We start from the raw sequence: 25,571 nt of genomic DNA, 5'->3' as shown, positions 1-25,571 counted from the left end.
GCAATGTTCTGTATTCCTAGATACTTTTATCATCTCCTACTCCTGCATTCTTCTGGTGTCTAGTACTTCCCAGCATTCTCTAATGTTCTTTGCCTCACTGTACAGCTTTATCCCACTCTCTCTCAAATTACTGGCAGCCCTAGACCACGCTTTTCATAAGAAGAAAAGTGAGGTAACTCCTTACCCCCTTCAGCGTAGTGTAGACTGGCACTGTGACATTTCTGTAGATGAGACAGGTAAATGGCCCAGAAGTTGAACACGAGAAATTGGAAACTGGAAAAATTCAAAGAGACAGAAGGAGTTCAAATAATGCAAACTGGTGAACACTAGAAGGTTTTAACAGAGAGGAACCTGTATGCATGTAAGAACTTATGTAGTCTCTTGGAACATCAAATAATGGAGGACTGCTATCCCAGACAGTTTGTCCTCAGAAAGGCCAGGGGATGTATTATTAGCTACATACAACTCCAAGAGACAGCTGCAACACTCCCTCCATTTAGCCTGTGACATCTTGTCAAGCCTGTGCTCCCCATGGTACAATGGCAACCCAGTGCACCATGTCCAAACAGGTAGTAGCCATAACAGGGGAAGGTGATAGTGAATCACAGACTAAAAGCAGGGTGCAGACATGCAGAAGCAGAACAGTATCAGTGGAAGTGAGGAAGGAGATAATGGAGTCCCTGAAGATGTCACTGAATATGGGGGCTCAAACAGCCCAGCACCAACCATCCCTGAGATCAGATGTATCCTCCGTCCCTCCTTTATTTATCAGAGCTATCTGCAAAATCAAATTTACTTTGAAAACAGGCAAAAAAATGAAGAAATGTGAATAGCCAGAAGCTCAGGTCCCATACTGTCACTGTAAACTCCCTTGAAGGATGGATCTTGTCTAGAACTTACAGCAGCTGGAAGTATCATTCACTGCGCCCACCTCAGACAACCTCATGCCAGACTTGGCCACAGCATAGATTCGACTCTCCTGAAACAATAATACCATGAACAACAATAGTCAGACAAAAATATGATTCCTGCAAAAATAAATGCTCGTGTCACAGAATCACATCACAATCACAGCTTCGGGCAGGAAGAAAGTGCTTCCTAAGAAAGATTGCTCTGTTACACCAGATGTTAGATCAATGACCATTAGTGGAAATTTGCATCTGTGTGCAATTCCCTGAATCACAACAGGCATGGTTTATAAATGTTACCAAGATGACATCCACAGACTGGAACCCCTACACGCAATTATCAACAAACTACTATATCACAGCTTGGAAAAAGCTGGGTTTTTTCCATTTCATCAGCAATGTATTAAAAAGAACAGCCCTAAACCAGGACAACTTATTCAGTCACCAACTGCAAAGGATTCCCATTCTCTGATAAGGGAATGAAAGAAATGCCTGGAATGATCTCGATAAGCCTGTGTCTCAGTTACAACAACATATGGAGCCTCCAGTTCAAAGGATTTCCAAGTGCTTCACAAATTGATAAAAATTCCAAGGGGAGAACTCAAATCTGAAACCAAATGCAATGTTATGACTAAGACATCAGCCAGTCTAAAATGGATATAAATCAAAGCTAGGAATCCTCTTGCTGCTCCTTGAAGCATAGAACCAGTCACTACCAGACAACACGCACGCTACATATACGTGAGAGTACCTAAGACTGCAGAGTCAAGTACACCAAAACCAGAAACAACAGAATTTGTATTTCTGTATGTATATGCATTATGATTTAGTCTCTAATGAAAGGTTATGTACCTTTTTTCCCCACATACCTCCTGTCCAGGGCACATAATGGACATGTCTTACTGATTAAGCTGCTATTTAATATTCTATTCATGCTTTAGTGTTTGATATACTTAAATTTGCCTTACTCGGATACACTTACTTGACTCTGGTCTGAATCAAAAATAATGGATTTTTTCCTGTGGTGTTCTTGACTATAATACTGCAATGCTTCATAAACATTATCAAAAAAATTTACTAAAACCCTGGGAGGGACATTAATGGGTGCTTTTGCTATTTTCCAGAAGAGGAATGCAAACATATGTTCTTTGAAGTACCTAATAACTTTGGAGTACCCATTTCAACAGGTCAGAACATCTGACTTTGAGAATTTAGCATCATATATCATTGTTTGTAACTACAACAACTGAATACAGTTGCAGTAAAGAAGCGCTCAGTGCTTCTCTAATCAAATTTACTTGTCAAACTCAAGTTAGATACTCAGAAGGTGTATGTAGAGCTGACAATCACCTGCAAAAAATTTAGCTTAAGTGCCTAGAAGAACCTTACATGGGAACTCTAGATCAGAGAAAGGAATAGTAGCCGATTATTCTAAACTATTTCCCTTGTTTCAAGTGAGTACACTGTTCATGACACCTTTCTGACTTCTGTAGCAAATAAAACAGACATCTTGAAAACTGCAGTTTCTTTTACTACACTATCCAGCTTCATACCGAGCACAGTTCCATATTACGGACTGAATGCAAAAAGATTATTTTGGAAAAATGGCTGTGATTACACTGGGGTTTAAATTGGTATCATAAAGGACACAGCCAAAGATCACAAATAATGTCAAGCTTTCATAGAACAGAATTATAAAACGTAAGGACTAACAATAAGTGCTTGACTTTGCCCCTTCAATAAACCAATTATTTGCTTATGCCTTTAAAAAAGCAAAAGAAAATAATGGAATTATCCCTTTCTATACTACATTGATTTCCATCAAGAAGTAACTGAAAGTGATAATAACAGGCTTCTCTGTCATGTAAAGTAAGCAGTAGGACATCTATATTCACTTTACCAATGGTTTTCACAAAATTTTCCTGATGGCAGAAGTATACCATGAGACAGGAATGCTGAGTTCTAATCCATGTATCTATTCCTGCATTCACAGCTTTTTCTGACCTTGAAACTATCTGGTCTGGTCCATTTACTTGCATTTATAACTCATTTTTCAATCTTAAACACATGACAACTGAACAAAGGATTAAATTTTGATGACCCATAAGCATAAAATACAATGCAGCACCTCTTGACTTTCTTTTTATTCCTATATTTCTTGAGTAATATTTTCTTTCACAGATTTTTTTCCTTATAAAGAGAAAAGAAGAAAAAAAACTGTCATTGGAATGAGCACATCCTATGATCTGGAACTGTCAGACTAGATGGTTCAGAAATGCGACTGATGTCCACAGGAAACAATTGCTTGAGACCAAGAACTGTTGTAACCTAACTACTGGGTGCTACCCAAAGATAAACACCATCTCTCAGGCTGTTGTCTTTGCATTTCTTACCCATGATGGGAATCTGTGCAGTGGTGGTGTGGGCGGTTTACCTCCTGCGTCAAGAACACCAGCCTCCAAACTCACAGCTTCTCTTTGCCCTGCAGATAAGTGGTTGATTTCCTCACACACTCCAGCTTCTTCCCTCACCAGACCATGTTCTGTCTCCATCTTCTCCAGTACTCCATCATCATCAATGTCTGTCTCCTTCACTTGCCCATGGCAGACTGGAGAGTCTGTTACAGGCTGGAAGGTTCTAGCTTCTAAGCTCATTACATGGTGGAAAGAATTAGCCCCTGGCTGTGGTTGGCTGTAATGCCTCTTGGCTAGCTGGATACTGTCTCTTGGTGTATTAGGAGTTCGTATTTTTGGAAAGGTCATACTACTGCCAAGGTTGCATTCCCTCCCTGGACAGAAGGAATGGGTTGTAACAGCTGATGTTGACACAACCAAGGGTGGTTCAGCAGTTTGGAGACGGCTCTCAAGCACGCTGATTATTTCTCCAGAAGAAGAGGAGTCCAGCTGGTGGGAGCGGAATCTGGCACACAGATCATCAGAGAAGCAGGTGCCATCCAAAGCCACGTGTTGCAAGGCGCTCACAGTGCTATGTTTTCCTTCCAAAGATGACTGGAAAGTCAAAGCCTCAAGGATTCTTGTGGCCTCAGCTGGAGGGTCCAGTGGTGTGGGATCAGAGCACCCTAACCTGTGTTCAGAACTTACATGTGGGAATATATCTTTCTCTGTGGAGAGATTCCATCTCGATGTGTCAGACATGAGCTTCAGTGTGCTCTGGGAAAGCAGAGATTTATTCTCTTCATCCTCAGTAAAGGTGTCATTGGCAAGGACTATGTTTGCTGTAGAGAGGACACGTTTAGTAGATCCTGTCTGACACACCTGTCTGAAATGAGGTGCAAAGAGCACAGATTTCTGGTCTATATTCTCAGCAAAAGAGGCCTGTGATGTTCTGGACTTCAGAAAATTACAGCTCCAAAGAGATTCAAAAGGAGGAATGCTGGTCATATCTACGACAGAAGAGAACAGATGGTTAAGGGCATTCAAATACTTTACTGCCTAAAATGTTACTTGCTAGTGTAAGTTGTACATGTCAGTTGTATTTCAATAGCACCCTGGCCTGGTTAGGACTATACAGAATGGAAAGGAGACGGTTGGGCACAGGTATAACAGAAGTGCTCTATATTTATAATTGGGAATAGTACAGAAAATATTAATAGGAAATTATTAATTGCTGTTTCTTACAAAAGTGGAATTAAGGGTTGCCTAATGAAATTATCAGGCAGCATGTTTGAAACTTACAGAAGGAAGGCAGGGGGGGTTCAAACAAAAAAGGAAATAGGATGCTGTGGTGTCTAAAAGATAGGACAGAAAAAGTAATTAATTAGTGGTAAAAATAACAGTTTACACAGAAGTTCCGTCTTAGGAACTTTCTAAAACTGACAGCAGAAGCAGGAAGAGTACATGGAGAGAAGGACAGCTCTACTTGCAATATGTTCTACAATCTTTCCTGAAACATCCACAGCCAACCAGGAGACAGGATACTGGAGACCTAGGCAAGCTTTCAGTCTACCTCGATAGAGCGGTTTTTACTCTTACCTATCCACAATTATGTCTCTTCTCTTACAACAGCCATGAGAAGGAAGTACACCTATCCACACCAGGCTTTGTCAAAAACCATCTTAAGTGTCCAGAAAATTGCTTAGTGTGGCTTTTGACTTCAATGGACCTACAGTGATTTAAGACAAATAGACTGGTATGGTTCTTCCCATTCCTAGATGAGGCTTCCAGCATACATATGGAAACATTCTTCACTATCACACCAATCAGTGAGGTTAGCCTCTTTTTAATAATTTCCCTAAAGCTTTTTGCTATCCTTTTGTGCTATATTAACCAGCAGTGCTTTTTGTCAACAAGTTTTCTAACAGTTACTTACATGCTTTCGGTGTAAAAACTTCCTTTTCTTTGTTTATTTTTTTCTCTGCCCCTTCAGTTGCTATATTAGAAGATGACACAAAAGATAGATCCTAGATTGCCTCCATTGTTCTTTGTCTATTTAGTACCTATGCTTTATAATTCTTCTTTCTTCCTTTCCATACTTACTAGATTTAAAGACGATCTCGCTTCTACAGGTTATGCTGAATAGCAGCCTTAGGGTATAAGAAAGTACGGATAAAACTTAAAATGGCAGAGGATGTGACTTCACTTTATGATTTTGACTGACCTTGGCATACATATTGTCTGACTGAAAAGAATCAAGTCATAAGATGCTTTGGAAATTGCATAAATATGGGTGAGTGTGACTCTGCACAGTTATCACTGAAAATGCTGCCTGAACACTAAACTGGACAGGCATTGCTTAACCACTAATGGCACTTGCGAGGAAAGAGAAACAAGCTGAAGACACAAAGTACAGAGGGAATGGCAAACAGCAAAATAAATCACTGTTGATTGTGGAGAGGTGGAAAACTGGTTTTGGAAACATAGCTGAGAAAAAGACAACCGTGAGAGCCTGACCTTGGCACTTGAGTCACAAGGAACTGAATGCTAACAAAGCTATTCCTAACACATAATGCTGGCACACATTTTCCCCTGCCTCAGGGGTAAATCATTAGCATGGACTGAAAAGACGCCATTCATTTTAAATATTATTGGGGTTTTTTGCAGCTTCCTGCATGTGACGGGAGGTGAAGCAGAGGAAGCCGTTACTATTAGCATGGCAAGAAAGAAGAGACTTGTCTTTCTGCAGAGGCCTCTGAATTCAGCCTGGCACAGTGAGACTAGTGGGGGACATGAGGAGAGGGCAGAGCTGTTTACTGCCCAGAGAGTCGGGATCCAGGGAACACTTAATACCAGATTATTAACGCAGCTTACCAGCCATTCTCTTTTTGCAAACAGCCAGAGCCAGAGGGGATGAGAAAAACCCGGTCATAAAGCATTTATCTAGAAACATGGTGGGATTTAGAAGGAATTTCGCCCGATTCCCTTGCTGTGGAGTGATAGGAATGCCAGAAAGACTTCTGCAGGAAAGAAATGCCTCCTGCCTTCATGCCCAGTGAAGTTCTGGAAACCGGCTCATCTTATTGTGACCAAACCAAGCTCATTAAAAAAACAGGAAGAAAATGGTTAAGAGAGAATTTCCTCTTCAAAATGTATTGCAATGAAAGGTGCTGATTTTAAGCCCTGGGGACCGAGGTTCTCTACCTATCCACGAAACAAGAACTGTAAAAAGCACAAGCACCGTAAGCAGCTTTCTGCAACCCAACCTGATGGCACAGAGGAACCCAGCCTCTAAAGGCAGACCAGGCAGCTGTTCCTTGGCCCGTACAGCCCCCAATTACTCAGCTCACATGCCAGCAGAGGTTCTGTGGGGATAAGAATAATTTGTGTGTGGAGATAAATTGAAATACCTCAGAGACTCCTGCACCACTGAGGTGAATGGAGAGCTTTGCTATGTATTTCCATGACTGCTTTTAATTCAGGAGCTCAGTGGCTTATTTTAATGACAAAAGCAGACTCTGGAAAAAAAGGGGTCTGTGTTCAATCCCTAGTGGGAAACCAATTAAAGGTTGAAGGCAGATAAGTAAAGTTATTCCCATCTTAAAAATGGACCCACTGAGGAACAGAGCAATTCTACTGCTTGCTCACTGTCACAAGCGTTAATTTCTAACAAAGTTAAAAATACAACCCAGGAATGCTGACTTCCATTCTTGAAGTGGTTACTTGGCTACAATGCCAGGTGAACACATTTACCTTGCAATGTATCCTGAAGGGCTTCAATTTGCTCCGTCAGTCTCTGATTACAGTTTTTCAGGTGGTAATTTTCTAGCTCAAGCTATGAAACAACAATAATAAAAACTGAAAAATAATGCAAAACCGTGTGCACTTGTGTTCCACTATACAGAACGTCTTAATCTTTATTACATTGAAGTGTCTGAACAGAAAAAGAGGATGGGTGAGCCTACCAGTCACCTTGAAATCCTTCTCCTCAGCAGCTCCACTGGATAACCCACTTAAACACTTTGCTGTGCTTTCTCAAATAGCCTTTGTATATACTATTTGCACTTCTCAAATAGATCTTCCTTCCTTGCTATTGTTTATAATTTACTCTTGCTCCAGAAATAACTGTCGTGAAAGAGATAATCAGAAGAACTATTACCCAGGAGGAGCATGTTTTCCTCCTCTCACCCCATATGTGTTTATAAGGAGATCCCCTGGATCCAGGAGACCAAAGGAAGAAACAAACAAATCAACCCCAACCATTAAGAGTGCATTTACATTTGCAATTAGTGCACAAGTGATTCTTTGCAAATGTGCCTCATGTCTTTGCTTGAAGTGACTCAGGATACATTCTTAAACACAGCAGTAGTGCACCCAAAAAGGCTTCCCTCTTGATGGAATCAAAGTTGAAATTGCACCCATGATGCTGTCCAGAGCAACACATTTGCAACACAGATGCAACGTCCTTCAGTTAGCAGTGATCCACTTGCCCATGGTATGCACCTAGAATCAGCATCTGGCACAAACCTCCTTGCCACTAAAGCCACAATGTGATTGTACAGTCCTGGATTCACCACAGGTCACACCAAGTCAACCCCAGTGCTTCCTCCTTTGTGCTGCACCAGTCAGGAATGTAGATGCACCTTAAGTTATCTCATATAGGAAAATGGAAGAAAAGCAGCACAGCAGCTCAGTAAATTGTCTAGGCAATCTAATGAGATTACAGAGTCACATCGTAACACAATTAGTGTCCACAAAGACTGGTTATTCCAGCTCAAGAAAATTCCCTTTCTGGCATAAACTGGGAAATATATGGCTTTAACTTGGAATAAAAGGGAAAGACCAAATAGACCCATTCCTTGTTGTAAACTGTTACTGCATCTTTAAAACTGTGTGCTGACCCACTGCTATTTTTCAGGTTTTCTAGGTGGGTATTGAATTAGGCCCAGATAGAGGCATAAGTCCACAGAATGGGTAGGAGGGAGAAGTTAGACATGAGAAAATGCTGGGCAGTAGGAAAACGGCATTAGTCAGACACGGCAAATTAAGGAAGAGCAAAGGATACATGTTTGTGTCACAGCTGCTTTGTCAGAAAAAGAGTCAGAAACTGTACCCAGAGAAAAAAGGGAGAGGCAGAGGAAAGCTAGGTGGAAGCTGCTTCTGAGTAGTAAGTCTTCTTCAGAGACTGCTTTTGGGCATTAGTGACTTCACAGTCACTTATAGTTTGCCCAAAGCAGTAAATAGCCCTCAGTGAGAGAGGCGACCCCAGCTCTGCAACAAAGCATATGTAGGGTCAAATAAGCAAAGAGCCTCTGGCTGACTGATTGTCCTCAGACTATCGTACTACATAGGAGCCCACTGGCAAGGCGGTTGCTGAACCCAGTCATAGGTCTTGAAACCTGGTAGCAAGCTAAAGACTCACCTCTCTCAGCTTAAATGTTACCCACTCCTTGATCTTGGCAGCTTTCTCTTGAACAATTTTGGCTTCCTGAGTCCTCAGCTGTTTCTGTGCCAAAAAAAAAGATTAGATTTATTAGCAGAGTATAACTAACTGTCCTCACTAAGTTACTGCATCAGGAGTGACTTAAACATTGAAGCTCCCATTCCAGAGGTAAGATTCAAGACTGCTATTTGGATGTTATTATTTAGCTGACCTCTAAAAAAAATTAAGCTCTAAGTTGTCTTACATGATCACTGGAATCAAATTCAGAGGGTTGTTTCAAGACTTTGTTGTGGAATAGCAAAATCCAGTTCAGGTAATGATTGCCCACCTATCGCAGTTTCTTTTGAGAACAGTCTGCAACTTTTCCCATTTTAGATGTTTTTGCAATGTTGCTGTTTGCTATTGAACATCTGTAGTGTTCCCCCAGCCTCCACACACACATATTGTTGGCTGGTTAATAAGAATTAAGCAGTGGCTCTAAGTGATGCATAAACCAATGTAATTCTTCCAAGGAAAAGAGATTCAATTGCTGCACGCACAGATGTATAGACTTTTAAAGGTGCATAAACGGAAACTAATACCAACAATGTATTTAACGCACAAAATATTCTCTTAGAGAAAGAAAGATAGCAGACTCAGGATAAAAAAAGCTCCAAAACTTGACCTTGAAACACTAAGACCTGCTAGGAGGTTTTGAGATAGCGTAAGTGGTTGTATGTTTACCTATCCACTGAAACGGGTTCTAGTCCACACAGAGGTGTTATGGGAATACTGTTGATTTGCACAATGAACATTTACGCTTAAGTATCTGCTTGGGCAATATTGCTACAATATAATTTTTGCAGCTGTGTTTTCTCAGCTGCGTTTTTTTCCTTTTCTGGGAATTTCCTTTGGAAGATTGATACCACAATCACCTGAAGCCTTCTGTTCATCTCCTGTGTGGCTTCACCAAAAGCAATGTCACTAAAAGGTCTCCTATCTACATAATGCTTTAAACAACTACAAGGAGAAGTCTATTCAGGAGCAACGGTGTGAGGAGGGGAACATACTCTGCATGGCACATTCAGCACTGGTTTCTCTAATTAAATGGACAAAGGTAACACCTTCTGGTAGAAGTTGGTGCTTTCCTCACTAGATTTTTACCCACTCCTCTATGTGAACAAATTATCATTATGATAATAAAAATGTCAGTGCTTCACCCCCTCCCTTTTAAAATTTTTCACACTGAAGAGTGTAAGGTGACTTAATGAATACCACATAAATACTCAGTAGACTGCAGGAAATCCCCACATCTTCACTTAGTTTTAATTACCACATGCTATTCATCACCACAGCTGCTCTTATTCAAAGATCTTTGCTGACTTTAAAATAGACCTTGGCAGCATTATGGGTAGCAGTAACATTTGTAGCTGAGTATAATGAAATAAAAGCATTCAAATCTAATGCTTCAAGAGGAGGATTTATTTTATTTTTCTCCCCTGAATATGGCTCTGTGTGTTCCCCACTACGGGGAAACAGCCTTTGCTGGAGTAAAAATATTAAATGGGCCTACTAGTCTGAAACAATACGGCACATGTAGTGGGTCTACCATAGTCCTCTGAATATCCATCCCATGAGAAATACTTTTGAATCCCTAACGGCCTGAACTTGTTTCAGATCAGGGACCAAGAGGTAAAAGATTCAGAATATTGCTATGCTACATGGTGAAGTGCAACACCAAGATTTTATTTAGGGTCTTAAAGTAGAACAGTGACATGACAACAGCATTGTCACAGAGCTTAGTAAGCCCTGTCTCTAAGCAGAACCAAGTCACTCAGGCACAGCACCCAAGCACCCACAGATGCAGTTATCCCACTTTAAGATCCAGAAGCAGTTAGAGATTCTTTGTGTCCCATGCTACTGTGTGTTCCAGACACGACCTCAGTGTTCTCTTGTTAACACTCTGAACTCCACAACTCTCCCCATCCCAGTGAAAACAAAAAGGATGCCTTACAGGGACCCTTAGTGACCAGCCAGCACTATCACAGAATCACAGAAGGATTAGGGTTGGAAGGGACCTCTGGAGATCACCTAGTCCAGCCCACCTGCTAAAGCAGGTACACCTAGAGTAGATTGCACCATCCCATCCCATTCTGAAACTAAACCGGTGATCTTAATAGAAAGTATTTCTTGTCTGAAATTTTCAAACTTCAACTTGCATGTGTAGAATCTCATTTTATCTCTTTTTGCTAGAATTTAAAAAATTCTACTACCAGAAGATTTTTCTACTTGTGTTTGTTGATTTTAATCAAATCACAGCTCAAATTTTTGGGTGAATCAGAATTTCTTCCATTTTTGATTGCAAGAGCTGCTTCTAGACCTTGGTCACCATTGTATAGCTCCTTCCAAACACTCCTTTCCCCTCCAAAATGCAGAAACTTCATCTACATCCTACCTGAGCAAGGTGGTCTTGGGAAGTGACCTGAAACCCAGAATATTACAGAGACCTGATGCCTGACCTCCACACTACATTTGGTCTGAGTAGGTTCAGACATCTTGCCTATTTATTTTGCCCTTGAAATAGGTGATAATTAGTTAAATGTAAAATGTAACTCAAATGGTAAAAGTATTTTTTGTGTAAAATTCCAGTGAGCTATTTCCATTTAAAAGTAATATACTTAACAACATATAATACCTCATTCCTCACATTATAAAGACCACAGGGCAAGGCATTTACTAGAGCCAAAATACAAGCCCTGCTACAGATGTAGCTCCTTCCTACCACCAACTAAGAATGGAAAAAACTAAGAACTATCCTGTCGGGAAACAGCTGCTCTTTTATAATGGGGACACTGGACAAGATATGAACTAGGCTAAGGGATTGCTAAAGACTGGGAAAAGTTCCTTCCTAAGAAGCATCATATGCTGAGTCAGAGATGGGCTACAGAACAACTTTGCAGAGCAATCAATATGCTAGGAAGCCAGACAAACACTGTGACCAGACTCTAGCATTACAATTTATGGTCTCAATTCTGTCTCAACACTAACATAAGGAAGTCCTTTAAGGACATTGACCAACCTCCTATAATGAAGAGACAAGGGCTACTGAAGCTGAAGTGATTCAGACAAAAACTTTAGTTTAGAAAAGAGAAAGGAAGGAGAGGACCTTGCACTGAGCAGGGCATCACTTTACAGCTGATCTGAAGGTAACTGAGAGGCTAATATGTAATGGAGACATAATCCATACTTTTGAGACATACATTAGAGTCCCTCCAACTCATGAAAGGTACAGGTCTCGCTGTAGAAAATATCTACCTGTCTCGCTAGCTGTGTCTCCAATCTGTTTATCAGATCTTCCTTTCCTTGCACTGTGTCCATCAGCTCTTGGTACTTCCTGTGCAGAGTGCTGTCTGATTCACTGGTCTTCACATCGGCTAGTTTTATCTTCTCTTCCATAAGTCTTACCTGTAATGACAATTAGAGGGAGACAAAAAACAAAACAATGCAAATGAAGGGGCTGCTTGTTTAGTGGCAAGTAAGACCCTAGCAAAGTATTTATGGGTTTCAAAATTTTGAAGTCGGGAAAGGAAGGAAAAAAACCAAACCAACCCACACCTTCAAGTCACACTTAGCTTATATCCACATGTGTCAAAAGAACATCATCCATACATTTGTAATACTGAAGCAGCAACAGATGCAAACTGAACCATGAACAGATAAACACTTCGTGGATTATGAAATATTTGCAGACTATTGGTCAAAGGGTCCATACAGGCACTATAGTCTACATAGACATACGGGCAAGGTACACCACATTTTCCTACTTCACAATACCATGGTAGGCCTTTTACTAACAAGATATACACCTGGCAATTTGATTTAGATCAATATTTTTACAGGAAAATGTACTACAGAGTTCCTTCTTCCTCCTCCTCCTATCCCCAGCTTAGACAATGTTTTGGCAACTTCTGGCTTTCTGACAAGTCTTTTCTCCAGACCTGCTATGAACTTACCATGTTAGATATTTCAGAAGCTTTGTCTATCTTTGGGCTCCTTACAGTGCCAACACTAGTTCACCTCAGCAGAAGCACCAAAGTAATGTTCCTTCACCACAGAAAACATTTCAAAGCACTAAAATCAGGCTGTTGCTGAAGCCTTTCAGTTTTTTTAGCAAATTTTAAAACCTCTTTGATTTCTTCAAAGCCTATGTCTCTCAATATATCAGTCTGTTTTATTATTACCTTGTATTATTGCAATGAATTATAAGACTTCATTTCTAAAGGTGAATGGAATTCCACTGACTTGACTTTAACATGCTAACTGTAGCATTTGATGATGGGAAAATGTCTGGTTCCAACACATCCCAGAGTGACCCAATCTGCAAAGAAACCAACTTCAGATACCACTAATTTTGCATGACTTTGGAACCAGGAAGACAGAACGCAGGCAATGATGTGAGCACTTCACAGAGTCTGTGAAGAGAGTTACTCATGCTCCATTGAGCAGCCTACACTTCATACTTGCAGAAGCTGCATTTTGTTCTCCTGTCTGCCTGCATTAGGCAGAGAAGCAAACTGCCTCTTCCTCACACTGAATCAGAAAGGTAGGCACCCAACATGTGAGCCAGAAAACTAAGCCTGCTGAGTCGCATGTGTTTTCATTAGAGTTTAGAGTGATTATAGTAAAAAGAAACAGCCCCTCCTTTCTGTCTGATGCCTAAATGCTGACTCTGTACTAGAGGCTCAGAGAGGGGACTGCAAACATGTGATTTCCTTAATTGAGGTTGGCAGCTACAGGGAGCCCATTGAATTAACAAATCCAACCCCCCAGACTCCTGGAGAGAAAGATAACAAGGGATTTTACACTTGATGTGGAGCCCTCTCATTTGTCGGCTGCTTCTCATTCATGGTGAACATACTTGTTAGTGGAACGAAATGGTCCTACTCCTTATGTTGTCACTTCTTCAGGCTGTCAGGCAGCAATGAAGTATTTCTCTAGGAACACTTATCTCTGGATGTGGATAAGGCCACTGGAAAGGTGAATCCTGCAACTTTGAGGGTTGCTAGTCTTTAGGATCTGCCAACACATGGCTGCAGAACTGCTGATGGCAGGTGAATGAAGGCAATCCTCATTTCTCCTACACCTCCCCAGCCAAGTTCTCCCTTTCTTGCTCGTTCTCTGACCTGGCCTTGACTTGCCCTCCATCTGCTCCCTTGCTGCCATTGCACCTTACCATATCATGGACACTCTACTCCTGTCATTGAGGTGTCTGCTAGTATGAAACTTCCTTCATTGGCCTGTCGCAGTAACTATATTTCCTGCTGGTGCTGTCACAGTGACAACGTTACCTTTGCCTGTTTTGGCTGGGCATGGACTTACTGACGCCACTATCAAGAACAACTCTGGTTCTTGGTTGGCTATTACTGATCTAGCATAGAAGCCAACGACATGCTGATGAGACATAACATCTTTCCTATATTTAAGCTGGTCGGAAAAAAATCTTGACATCAATATCAAACTGGCACAGAATAGTACGTTTTGCAGACAGAATACTTTACCAGGTGCTTCAAGTTCCTGATTCCTGGGCAATACTTTTTCCCAGTGCTTATAACACTGCCTATTCAGTCCTTCACTACTGAAGTCCTCTTCAACAGCCATTCTTGGCCATCCTGCATAGCTCTTAGTTCTGTGCTTTAATCTCTGACTCAATGCTCAGTCCTGGAGCTCTTGACCAGCTTGAGCGAGCTGGTTCACTCCAAACCTTCCCTTCAGCAGTACTCTGCAGTGATGCAGGAGCTCAGTCCATCTGGCCCTTCTTGGCTCTTTTGTTTTTATAATACTCCTTACAACACAGACTGTACAACAATCTGCTTCCCAGAGGTCCATTATTCTTTATAGCCTGGCTCACAAGCTGAAATCTCTCTCTCTCCCCCCCTCTCCATTATTCAAGAAGCATAGAAGGACTAGCTTAGAAAATATGCCTAATTTTTAGATGATTACAGTAATATGAAATGAATCCAGCTCTTACTGCTTTTCTCCCAAGCCAGACAGTAATTACTGAAAAGAAAGTCCAAAAGTACTGATGGGTTTGCAGGCACACCCTTACTTCTTTCGCAGAACCTCTTCTACTTGTAGACAAGTCCTTACCAGTACTCTTGAGTATTTGTTTTCTGAGGACCCACTGCCAGGCAGTTCTGTCTCTGCACTTTAATCCTGAGGTATAGCATCCTTTTCTGTAACCAAACATGCTTATCATGGATGAGGGGTAAAGGCTGTGAAGCTGAAACGCAGATACATGGTGCTGGTTTTCGCTTCAGGTTGAACCTATTTAGGTGCCTATCCATAGGTCAGGCTGAAAGACTGGGAAGGAGACCAGAAAATCCATTCATCACCGAAAATCAATGTCTCCCTAGCAGAGCAAAGCACAGCACTGCAGCATGCAGTCTGTATGCTAGACTGTGGGGAATTTCGAGTAAGTTCCTGCTTGGCTTGTACCGGAGCAAACAGAAGACAATCTCTTACCTGTTTCTCTGCATCCTCAGCTCTTTGTTCTGCTTCTATCACTCTCTGTTCCAACTCCTGCATCTTCAGAGCCAAAAGAGAAGAAGGGGAGATGGGTAAAGAAAGAAAAGAAATTAACATCACCTGGAAATTCATGTTTTACCCAGGAATCTTCCATTTCTTGTGCAGGTCTACAGATCTTTGGCATCTTTGGGGTTAACTGGACTGCTTTAATGAGGAAAAAAAAAAAAAAAGAAAAAAGCACCTTTGACCTTTTTCAGTCTACTGCCCTACTTTGAATTTACCGGAACTGTTTTCTCACTAGTGAGCTTCATCATTCATTACATGGGTCAAGGGAATGGTCCCAAAGTCTTGACCCCGTCCCTAAAATTTACACACCATGGGCTGTCCTTGCAAGGAGCCTGTCTACAGCATGCCATTCTTTCCTGGTTTTATTTCAGCTAGGATTCATTCATGAAAATAAATAAAAATGAATACATCTTGGAAAGCTCACAGCAGGTCCTCCAAAATGCCACATTATAACCAATGAGTACTTTGCTTTGGCGTCTAATGCATCACAAGATCATAACTGACAAGATTAACAATGATCTTAATTTTCCTATGTTTCTTTTAATTTTAAAGAGCTTTGCTAACTGACAATTCTGTGATTCTTTATCTGAGCATTGCTGCTATTGATGTCAAAGGACACTGAATAGGATTTTATTCTAAATGTGTATGAGTCACTTCATTCTCAGTGAAACGCAGATATACCTGGGATTCCTCTAACAACTTACCACTACAGCCCAGCTTGTTTTTTAAGCCAAATAATGTAAAATCAGTGACATTGAGTTTCATCCACTAACCTGCAAAATTTGAGAAATTCTTCACAGAGTGTCCACTATTTATTTGTGTTTTACTAATAAAGGAATGACATAGAAGCAGCTTCAGAAGCTTAAAAGAATCATGCTTCAAGCAGAAAACAAACTATAAGAGGAACTGAATTCCTTTTCTCTCCAATGCATTTTATGATCTTTGATAAAGCACTGGAGCCAAGTATTCAGGCTGGTCAGTATGAGTACCAAAACAATACTTCTGAAAGTGGGACTTATTCCCCTTGAGCTGACGGCCGAGACTGGAGACATGATCATTCTCACGTTTCCATTTCCCTTCCTTCAAATGCCAACAGGACGATTTTTCAAACATACACACTGATCATAAGAACAGACTGACACCTATTGACAAACGTATCAGAAAGATACATATATGTAGACACCTCAATGGTCATATAACTAAAAAAGCCGTGCCACAACAAATTCAAATCATGAAGATCAGAAAATGCCACATTTAGCATGATACCTCTCGGGTTTTTCTCGGTGGAGCAATGGATGACATCATGGTTTACGGAGCTTCATAACCAAATCACAGACATTTCTTTGGCGGAGGAACAGAGAGATGCCACAGAATATTGCACAGACAGCTGAAGGTCCTCTGACTGAAAACCCAGCCTCTGAGAGTCTTGGTAGAGACTGAGTTTAAGGCAATCTAATGCAGATAGCAGCAGTCTGGGTTACGACATGCATTTGTGTCCATTAGGAACAGTGATCTACCCATGTTTTTATCTGTTAGTCTCTGGACAGTCATCACCACTGACAGGTAGCAGCAAAATACATTGGTGAAAGACAGATGCTAACTGGATATATAATACACCTTGTGAAACAAAGACAGTAGCTTCAGAGTAACCTTCTGACGAAATGTCAGGGTCTACATTCACAGCATAGACTTTAGGTGAATCTCTGGACCTTTTCCCAAAGGCTATCCTCATAGATTAAAAATGCAATCCTTTACAAGGTGGGTGATCTCCATGAAAGATTCGAGTTATTTTAAGACAGCACTGATGTGACCGAAAAAAAAAAAAAAAAAAAAAAAAAATCTTTGTTGTCTCAGCCTTGTGATAGTTTGCACTGCATTACTAGCAGATCTGGTTCCTGATCAGGGCAGAGAACGTGTGCCGAGACCATTCCTGATCACTGGAGTTATGAAACTTCTTGTGCAAGGAGGGTGACCTGGCTAAGATCCAGTCAAATAAATTACTTTTGTCATCTTAATTCCCTCTGTAACCTTAAATGAACTTCTACTTTTTTTAACTTCCTTGACTACATTGTTGGGTTGTCCTACTATGAACTGTTAAATAACTGCTGTGTTTCTCATGTACACAAAATGATTACTTCACCCATCTCTGGTGTCATCTGTCTCACTGGAGCGCATTCAGATTTAATACATTCATGCTTGTAAGGCTCTTTCAAATCCCTCAATGAATTAATAATAATGCTTGGTATTTACATGGGTCCTTTCATTCAAAATGCTTTATAATTTGACAAATGCTACTAAGCAACTTGACCCAGGTCACATAAAAAACTTAGTGACCAAGCCAAATTCAAGTAACTTTTCTCCCAGACATTAACCCAGGCAGCTTGTATGGAGAAAAACAGGCCCAGTTGTCTAGCCATGCTTGCAGGAGACAAAAGAGGATTTTTCCAAGTGCTGTTTATTGCAGTAAGACAGAAGCAGGTTAAAAGCTACCCAGATGACCCTTGTAAAAGCTGCAGAAGATCCTTCTATCAACCATTCACATAGGCTTTCCTTCTCCTGATGGCTCAGAACACACTAAGTAAAACTGAGTGAAAAAAGTTCCTGCATATGTCAGCCTCATTTTCGTCCTGTTGTTCTCTTCCAGAGCTCACTCCTAACCAGGTCGTCTTGCTGCCAAGGCAACAGTCTGTTATGTTTCTCCCCAACAGAGAGAGGAGTATCCCTTTCTTTGTGTGTGTACAAGAACTTCAGAGTGGAAACAACTGCCTGTTTCCAAAGAGATCACAACCCCTGCTGACATCCACAAAAAGGCAGGACCCAGGGGTCTTGTGCCCTGCAGGGCTCCAGCAGAATGGCAGAGCTTTGTCTCTGAGACCAGGAGCTGAGGTCCCTCTGCTGTCCCAGCCTGCAGCCAGGATCTGTGCAGCTGGCTGACACTGCTCAATAGCCAAGACCAGGCTACCAACCTTCAAATTCACACCATGTGAACTAGGGCACTGGCAGTTAAACTCTTGGGTTTTAAATTCCTCATGTTCTGAACAGTGATTTAGATTATTCAATCTAAGCGGATTTTAATAATCGGAGGTATTTAAACTGTTAGCGCACATTGTGCTACCAATGTCAGGCATGAATGAGTTGCTGGGGTGTTTTTGGGAGTTAAAATAGTAAAATCTGCCTTAAAACAATAAAATTAGTTATAAAGACTGATTTAAAACAACCTAGCTGGTGAGCAAGTACCATACTGCTTTTAACATCATTCTTCAGTTTCACTGGCAAAGCTACTTTTTTTTTTCCCCTGCTGCTGCAAACCATATCAGAGGATGCCAGGGGCAATGCTCACCACAGGCTGGGCAATGCAGCTTCAAACTGTGCCCACTTCACATTTTCTCAAGATCTTCTCCCCCACACCCAAAAACCCCAACTATTTGAAAATGTGGTACTCTTTCAAATATGTCTGAATCTCTTTTCTCTCACAGAGAGAGCAGCAAGGAGAAGAAGAATAAAGAAGAAAAAAAAAATCACAGTTACTATAAAATCTATGATAAAAATCTGTGGAGCTGGCATCACTACGAATAAAGCATGCACCTTCTCTGGTTCTGCATCACTGCCCATCTGATGGGATGCAGCGTGGACAGGAGCCCAGGTTGCTGTGACTACTGGGGAGCCCTGTGGCAATGGAGGAAGAGGGATGGAGGGTCTCTGGGCAAGCTGTTGCAGTGGTTGTGAATCCGAGGCACAGGACGCTTCCCAGCAGCAACAGTCAGCATCAGCATTGCAAGGTGAGCACCTGCTCTGGTGCCTGGAGTCCATTTGTGCCAGAAAAACCCGCCGAAGCTGCCCCACGGTCCCTGAGGCTCTCCCCTTCCCACACGACATTCGGAGTGGGGAACTGTAAACCTGCGAGCTCTTTGACCCTGCAAGTAGGCCTACAACTGCTGTGCAAGTAGTTACAGAGTAACCTGATCACTGAACCAAGCTGCTTCTTAATCTTAACAAAGGGAACATCGATTTGACTGAACGGCTGGATTAATGGCAGTCAGGCCCCTTCCTTGAGGAGCCCCCTGAAGCAGATGAAAACTTCATTCTCTGCCATAGCCCACAAACCTCCCTACAGAGACAGTCAAAAGATTTCTGGCAAGTCTATTCTCCAAAAAGAAAGTTTGATAGGTGGGTTTCTTTGTTTTGCATGGGGGTGGTCAGACAGTCTCTCAGCACAGAAATTAATAAAACATGAGGCCACAGGTTCCATAATGCAGCAAACAAAGTATTGCACATAGAGTACTGGTTGTCTTTACCAGACCTGAATCACATTTATACGTGATTTTTTTTTTTTTTACACCTTTATCTAAACAGACTTTACAGCCCCTTTCAGTGTTTTCCAAGTTAAGTAATCAATAAGGTCCCTCTCAGAAGCTACCTTGAAAAGATGAAGAGGGTGCTTATAATTGCATAATTTCTTAAAATATGAAGGGTGGAATGAATGCTTCATGCAGTATAAGGCACTAGTGGAAAGGTAACTGAAGTTAAAGCAAGGATGAAAATTGCTTCACTCTAAAGTAGATGTCATTTGGATGTAAAAACATGCAAAACCAACAAACAAGAATATACACATAAAAGTTACGTAATACAACATAGAGCAAAAGTGAGTTTAGAACATATCTGTCATCAGGTACAGCTGAAAAGCACTTGGAGTAAACTGCAGTCAGTTGTGAAGACTTCAACTTCATTGGCACACTGTGACTGAAAGAAACTGTTCTCACTTTCCAATAGCAATTGAATATCTGAGTAATCTTGGACTGGACTGTGATAGTGTAAGCCACATTTTGAAACAAAGAAGGAACCCCACAGCAACCTACAAACTTTGATTGTATGCAAATTAGAAGTAGTGAAAAAGCTTTAATTCACATAACTCAATTTAATGTAAAGAAAAAACACCAAAAATCCACACAATGATGGAAACAAACAAACAAAAAAATAAACTACCCCATCAAGACCCTCAAATCTTTGCCAGTCCTCTCCAATAGGGCTGCAAATGAATTCACTTAGTGCACTTGAAAGAAATTAGTAGGAGATGCCTCTAAAAACAGATCTCAAAGCACTCAGTCTTGCTCTTCAGTATCCCTAGAATGTTTTGACTGGGTATGCAATGTTATTCTAACACTATGGCAGTACATGTACCCGTGTCCAGTATTTTAACATTCCAGTGTAATCTGCGCTCCTGTAAGCTTTTCTATTGTCAGCCAAGTCCCAATCCTGCTGTTCTTATGCCAAATATCCATCTTTGCTCTGCAGCTGCCCCAATCACTTTACATGTTCAGAATATTGTTCATACAGCATCTTCCAGTAGAGTCCAAATACCTGGTGATTTTCCTGTAAACAAGGTCAAATTCTTATTTTCATTAATGCCACTTTACACCACTCTGACAAGGCACATCTCTGTATGTCAAGTGATATGCAGATTGCAATGCCAAACTGTAATCAAGGAAGAGATCCCCACTGCAAGTAACAGTTTTATTGGATAGCTCAGCTTTTAGGGATTTTTTGCTTTCGTGCCATAACTCACCACACAGTAGAAGCCACCACTGCCTCACCTTCTCAGCTAACAGCTCTCGGATCTTGCTTGCCTGCAAGCGGAATTTGAAGAGCTGGGACTCCAAGGCAAGGCATCGCTTTTGCCAATCCATACAGCTGCCATTCTCCACTGTGAGTTCTGCCATTGTGAAGTTAATCATCCATTTGAGATGTTGTCTGAGGTGCTCTAAAAATCCTACAGAAAAGAAAGTGAAAAAAAAAAAGAATGTATTTTAGAGCGGCAAACTTTTCACCCCTTGTGCCTAGTCTTCCTTGGTCCATCTTACAGGACTACTACAGGTCACTTTTTAAATAGATAACAGATAAATATTCAAATAAATTTTTACCTTCACTAATGCATCATGCTGTATATTCCTCAAACATCCTTACTGCCACCCTTACATCCTTGCTCAGTATCTACATACAGACTAGGAGTATTTTTATTCCTGCCTCCTTTGTATCTGTATGGCTATAAACTCTCAAGTCACTAAAACCTCTTAAATATAACTCAGGTCACAGACCCATTATTCACTTGGGGCACCAGTGTTTTATACAAATGTGATGTATGAAGCAACAGTGTTCTCAATCCCTAACTATTTGATACAGTCAGTCCACAAGGAGACTGCAAGAGTAGCTATACCACAGTATCTAAACAATTGCTCTGTTAAAGCATAAAGAGATCCCAGACAGGAATAAGCTAAGGCTGAAGACAAAACATGCAGGTCTACTCAAGTCCTTGTAGTCATCAAGTGATACACACAACTCCACAAAGTGGAAAAAGCTGTGGTTTTTGAAGTTGTTTTCTTTTGTTATTCAGGAACTGTTTAGACAGTTCAGATATTTTTGCAGATCTTTTAAAATGAGAACAAAATGTACGTAAAAAGTATCCTTAAACAAATTCAGGTGTTTGTTAGCACTCACAACAAGGTTTATAATACCAACTCAGTGTGTGGAGTCTAGGATCCAGCTGTATAACCCTACAATAACAAGTGTTTACAAAGCCAGAACAGTTATCAGTTCCATCAAAACACTGAAACCCATGCTTATTAAAGGAACTTCTCACCTGCAAACTTGGTGCTTTCCTGAACTGGGACCAAAGTAACAGGCCAAGACTTGGGAGAGAGCAGTGAAATCACTTGGCCTCACTGTCTTCTTATCTGCTTTTGCAGGGTAGGAAAGCTTAAGATGTCCCTCTAGTTGTACCCACTTGCCAGGACACCTGGCTCATATTTTGCTTGTAGGAGACCTGAGACTCCAGTTACCCTAAGTATACATAATAGTGTAAGTACACATAACGTAGCAAGCCACTCTATCCAGTTATTTGCCTGCTGTTCTGAGTTAAGGAAGACACATTTTATACCCTTTAGCTACAAACATTACCTGTGAGTTATTTTACATATAGGTTGTTTTGTTGAGTAATAGAAAGTTTTCCAGGCAGCAAGTTGCCTGTCTTTCCAATTCGGGAAATCCCATTCCAGGTCAGAAGGTAGGTTTAAATAAAGCAAGGAAGAGGCACACTCACGTTCCATACTGCCTCACTGAAAATGCTCTGCCATAGGAAGGAAGACCTATTCTATTATACAAACAACAAATATACAGCTTTACAGAAATAAAAAGGCCATCCCTTTCCACAACTCAGTCCAGCACACCAATTTCATTTCTAGGCCCAGCTCCCTGCCAGGCATTCACCCAGGTTACCTTTGGCTCACTTTACAACATTGTAGCGTTTCCCTCTCACATCACTATCAGTGCTTCTCAAGCCAAAAGAGTGCACAAAGTCAAGAAAAGATTCTACAATGCCATAAGTTTGTTAACAGTTAACTCTGTTCTGGACATGATAATTCAGCTCTCAAAGGAAATGCTATTCTCTTTAATATAGGTATAAAGAGATTTTAGTCTTTATTTGTAGAGTTTAAGTTCGAAGAGGACATATGAATGAATGGGATAAACTTCAACGGCACAAAGTAAAAGGAATCTGATTTACCATACAGCTTACGCCAGAGCAAAAGTTTTTTCCTCAGAGAGTCTACAATTGTTGGTTGAACTAAAATACTCCATTCTGAATAGGAAATCTAAGAATGGGATAGATGTCCTGAATCATTAAGTGTTTCTTCTCACTGTAAACAATGGCATCATATAATACCTTTCATAAATGAACGCAGCCCTTCCCTAGAACCATGCAGGCAGTTTCACTCCCACTATTCCTGTTGTTCTAGAACCTCACCCCTCTAATGATCCACCTTCTAATTACCAGCATAAATATAATCATAACCAGCTTGTATCTGTTCATTCTTGTAGAACATTGCCCTTTAGCTTAGCTAGCTTGTTGGTTTTGTTTGGTTTCTTTTTCACCCCTCCCTCATATTTACCTCTTGGCATATTTATAGATATCAATAGTTTTTCCTTAAAGACCTCATTTTGAAGGCTAGAGATAAGGGGCTCTTTTAGTCTCATAATAAAAAGCTCACCACTTTCCCTCTGCACCTGTTTCAACTTCAGTGCACATTTTATAAAAGAGTTTAGTTTTATCTTTCTCATTCCCCTTCACAGACAAGGGTGACCACAACGGCATCTGAAAGGCAATGAGCAGACTCAGAACCTAGTGTAAAGGTGTTTAGCATTTCACACACCTCTAGGGAGCACCTCACCTGATTGCATTTGCCTTTTACAACCACATTACACTGGTGGTCAACATTCACAGACAATCCAAGACAACTGGAACAGAGGAATCTCGGCTGGCTTTGCCTTTGCAAATGCCAGACACAGGAGTACAGGGAGCCCATTACAATGATACAGGAGCAGACTGATAAAGCACAAGTCTGTGCCAGATCTCCACAATATCAAAAAATCTCTGTGCTACAGTCCATTGCAAAATTTAACAGGCCCATAGTTATGCTATGATTGATTAGTATATCCAAATATGTTCCTCCTCTGTTGTTTCTAAATAATGCTCTCCCAGGTTTTGTGCTCACTTTATTACTACTTCTAATGTGTGATTTTACTTTGAGTCGTTAGGGTTTTATCCCACCCTTACTAACCCCCTGCTTTGTCAACTCTTCCAGTAAAATACCTACCTCCCTTCCAACAGCCCTGCTTCAGCACAGTGCTGTGATGTTCTCGCTTGTCATTTCTTTGTCTGTCATATCATTCTTCTATTGATCACCATCTGCTCCACTTAAGATAATAAATTCTCCATGTGTCATCATAACAAATAATTTCTGAAGGCCAGAGATTAGAAGTGTGGCTTTTTCTCTCTCTAGCAAAAACCTTACCCATTTTCAGAGAAAGATACTATATCACAATGTTTCACATCTACCCCTAAATTACAACTTTATTTACAACTTCAAATTTGTTCTGAATTATCATTTAGTCTTAAATGCATCATTCCCTCTACCCCATTCTCCTAAACATAAGCAGTTCATCAGCACTTTACAAATTACAAAATCAACTTTATTTTGACAGACTGGCTTTAAATCCTTGCTACTGAACCTGCCATTTCATTACTTTTTTTTTTTTTTGTATTCTTAACAATCTTAATCCACTACATTCTTTGACTCTGCCCTCTCCCCGATATTAATACTTTTCATATCAGATAAAGAATTTATATGGTTATATAGACCATGTTTCTGTGGTTATGGTGATATGAAACTTGTGCAGTTTTTTCCCTTTGGCATATGAAGAAGTTAGAAATCGGATACTTTCAGGTATGGTATTCTTACTTTAGGAACTTGGAAAGTAGGAGGCAGCCACTTCGTTCAAACAAGCTGAGACTTTTAAAACTTGACTCACATGTGCACACAAACGCTTCTTAAAGAGCAGCTTGATTTTCAGTGTTAAGCATCAAACAACTTCCAGTGAAGATAATGGGAGCTAAAAAGTCCTTAGAACTTAGTGGGGGGGAAACGACGAACCAATTGCTAAATGCAGACATGAGACTCCTAGCTTTGACTATATCTGTAAGTTTTTATTAGAGACAGTTCCAACACTAAATGCTATATCCGAAATAAATGTCAATATATTTACTTGTAGTCCCCATGTCCAGTTGTAATTATGATGCGGCTAAAATTTATGCCAGAACGTCATGGGGTTTTATTTGTTTTAGACCAGGATTAGCTGATGTCCCAGATGTCAGTGGATGCAGCCTAGAATTAAAAACACTTCAGAGACTTTGTGTATTGCTACCTGAAAAGCCTTCTGAGAAGAAAAAGCAATTAATTAACACTAAGACTTTCAGGTGCAGATATAAGTGCATGTAAAGTATTTGCAGCTTTGTTCATTCAGTGCAAACAATACAGACAAGTGAAACACTATTTCCATATTTCAAATGCGAGTGTGTCCTCAGCTCAGGAATCCATTTACCTAGGCTGCCATAGGGGATTCAGTCAGCAGACGAGCGCAGTTCTTAGCACCTGCCAGCAAAACACACCAGACCCTGTCGGAACACTGGAGCTAAGTACTGGCCTTTCAGCTACCATCTTACTACAAAAGGAATCAGTAGAAATGTGATAAATGTAACACGTAAAGGGAGAGACATTTCCTCTCATGTCACTGCATCAACACCAAGAGGGCCAGCAGTATGGATGATGGTCAAAAGTCAGTGTGGAAACCCCATACTATTAATCAACTCCCTGCTCCCAGTTTTCTCATTTTCCACTTCACAACCAGTTTCACCCCTCAGCTTTTTAA

General features: G+C 40.8%; 1 protein-coding gene across 6 annotated transcripts in view; it reads right to left on the bottom strand.

Annotated features, from left to right (window-relative positions):
• Positions 1-25,571, bottom strand: part of PLEKHH1 (pleckstrin homology, MyTH4 and FERM domain containing H1) — a 53,424-nt gene that overhangs the window by 26,915 nt on the left and 938 nt on the right. For 4 of the 6 annotated variants that reach the window (XM_071809310.1, XM_071809307.1, XM_065839103.2 and 1 more), the window contains exons 2-9: positions 20,906-21,081; positions 15,246-15,308; positions 12,039-12,188; positions 8,724-8,807; positions 7,055-7,136; positions 3,302-4,311; positions 901-979; positions 185-273 (exon numbers count right to left, since the gene is read on the bottom strand). In XM_071809310.1, coding sequence (XP_071665411.1) covers positions 185-273; positions 901-979; positions 3,302-4,311; positions 7,055-7,136; positions 8,724-8,807; positions 12,039-12,188; positions 15,246-15,308; positions 20,906-21,046 — 1,698 coding nt within the window. In that variant the 5' untranslated portion in view covers positions 21,047-21,081. Of the gene's footprint in view, positions 1-184; positions 274-900; positions 980-3,301; positions 4,312-7,054; positions 7,137-8,723; positions 8,812-12,038; positions 12,189-15,245; positions 15,309-20,492; positions 20,685-20,905; positions 21,082-25,571 lie in introns of those variants that run through there. The other 2 variants (XM_071809309.1, XM_071809311.1) reach the window with 2 other exon arrangements.

This window comes from Patagioenas fasciata, chromosome 5 (assembly GCF_037038585.1).
Source record: "Patagioenas fasciata isolate bPatFas1 chromosome 5, bPatFas1.hap1, whole genome shotgun sequence".
Taxonomy (NCBI): Eukaryota; Metazoa; Chordata; class Aves; order Columbiformes; family Columbidae; genus Patagioenas; species Patagioenas fasciata.
The sequence above is the reverse complement of the archived record's forward strand: the minus strand, read 5'-3'. Positions and strand labels throughout refer to the sequence as shown.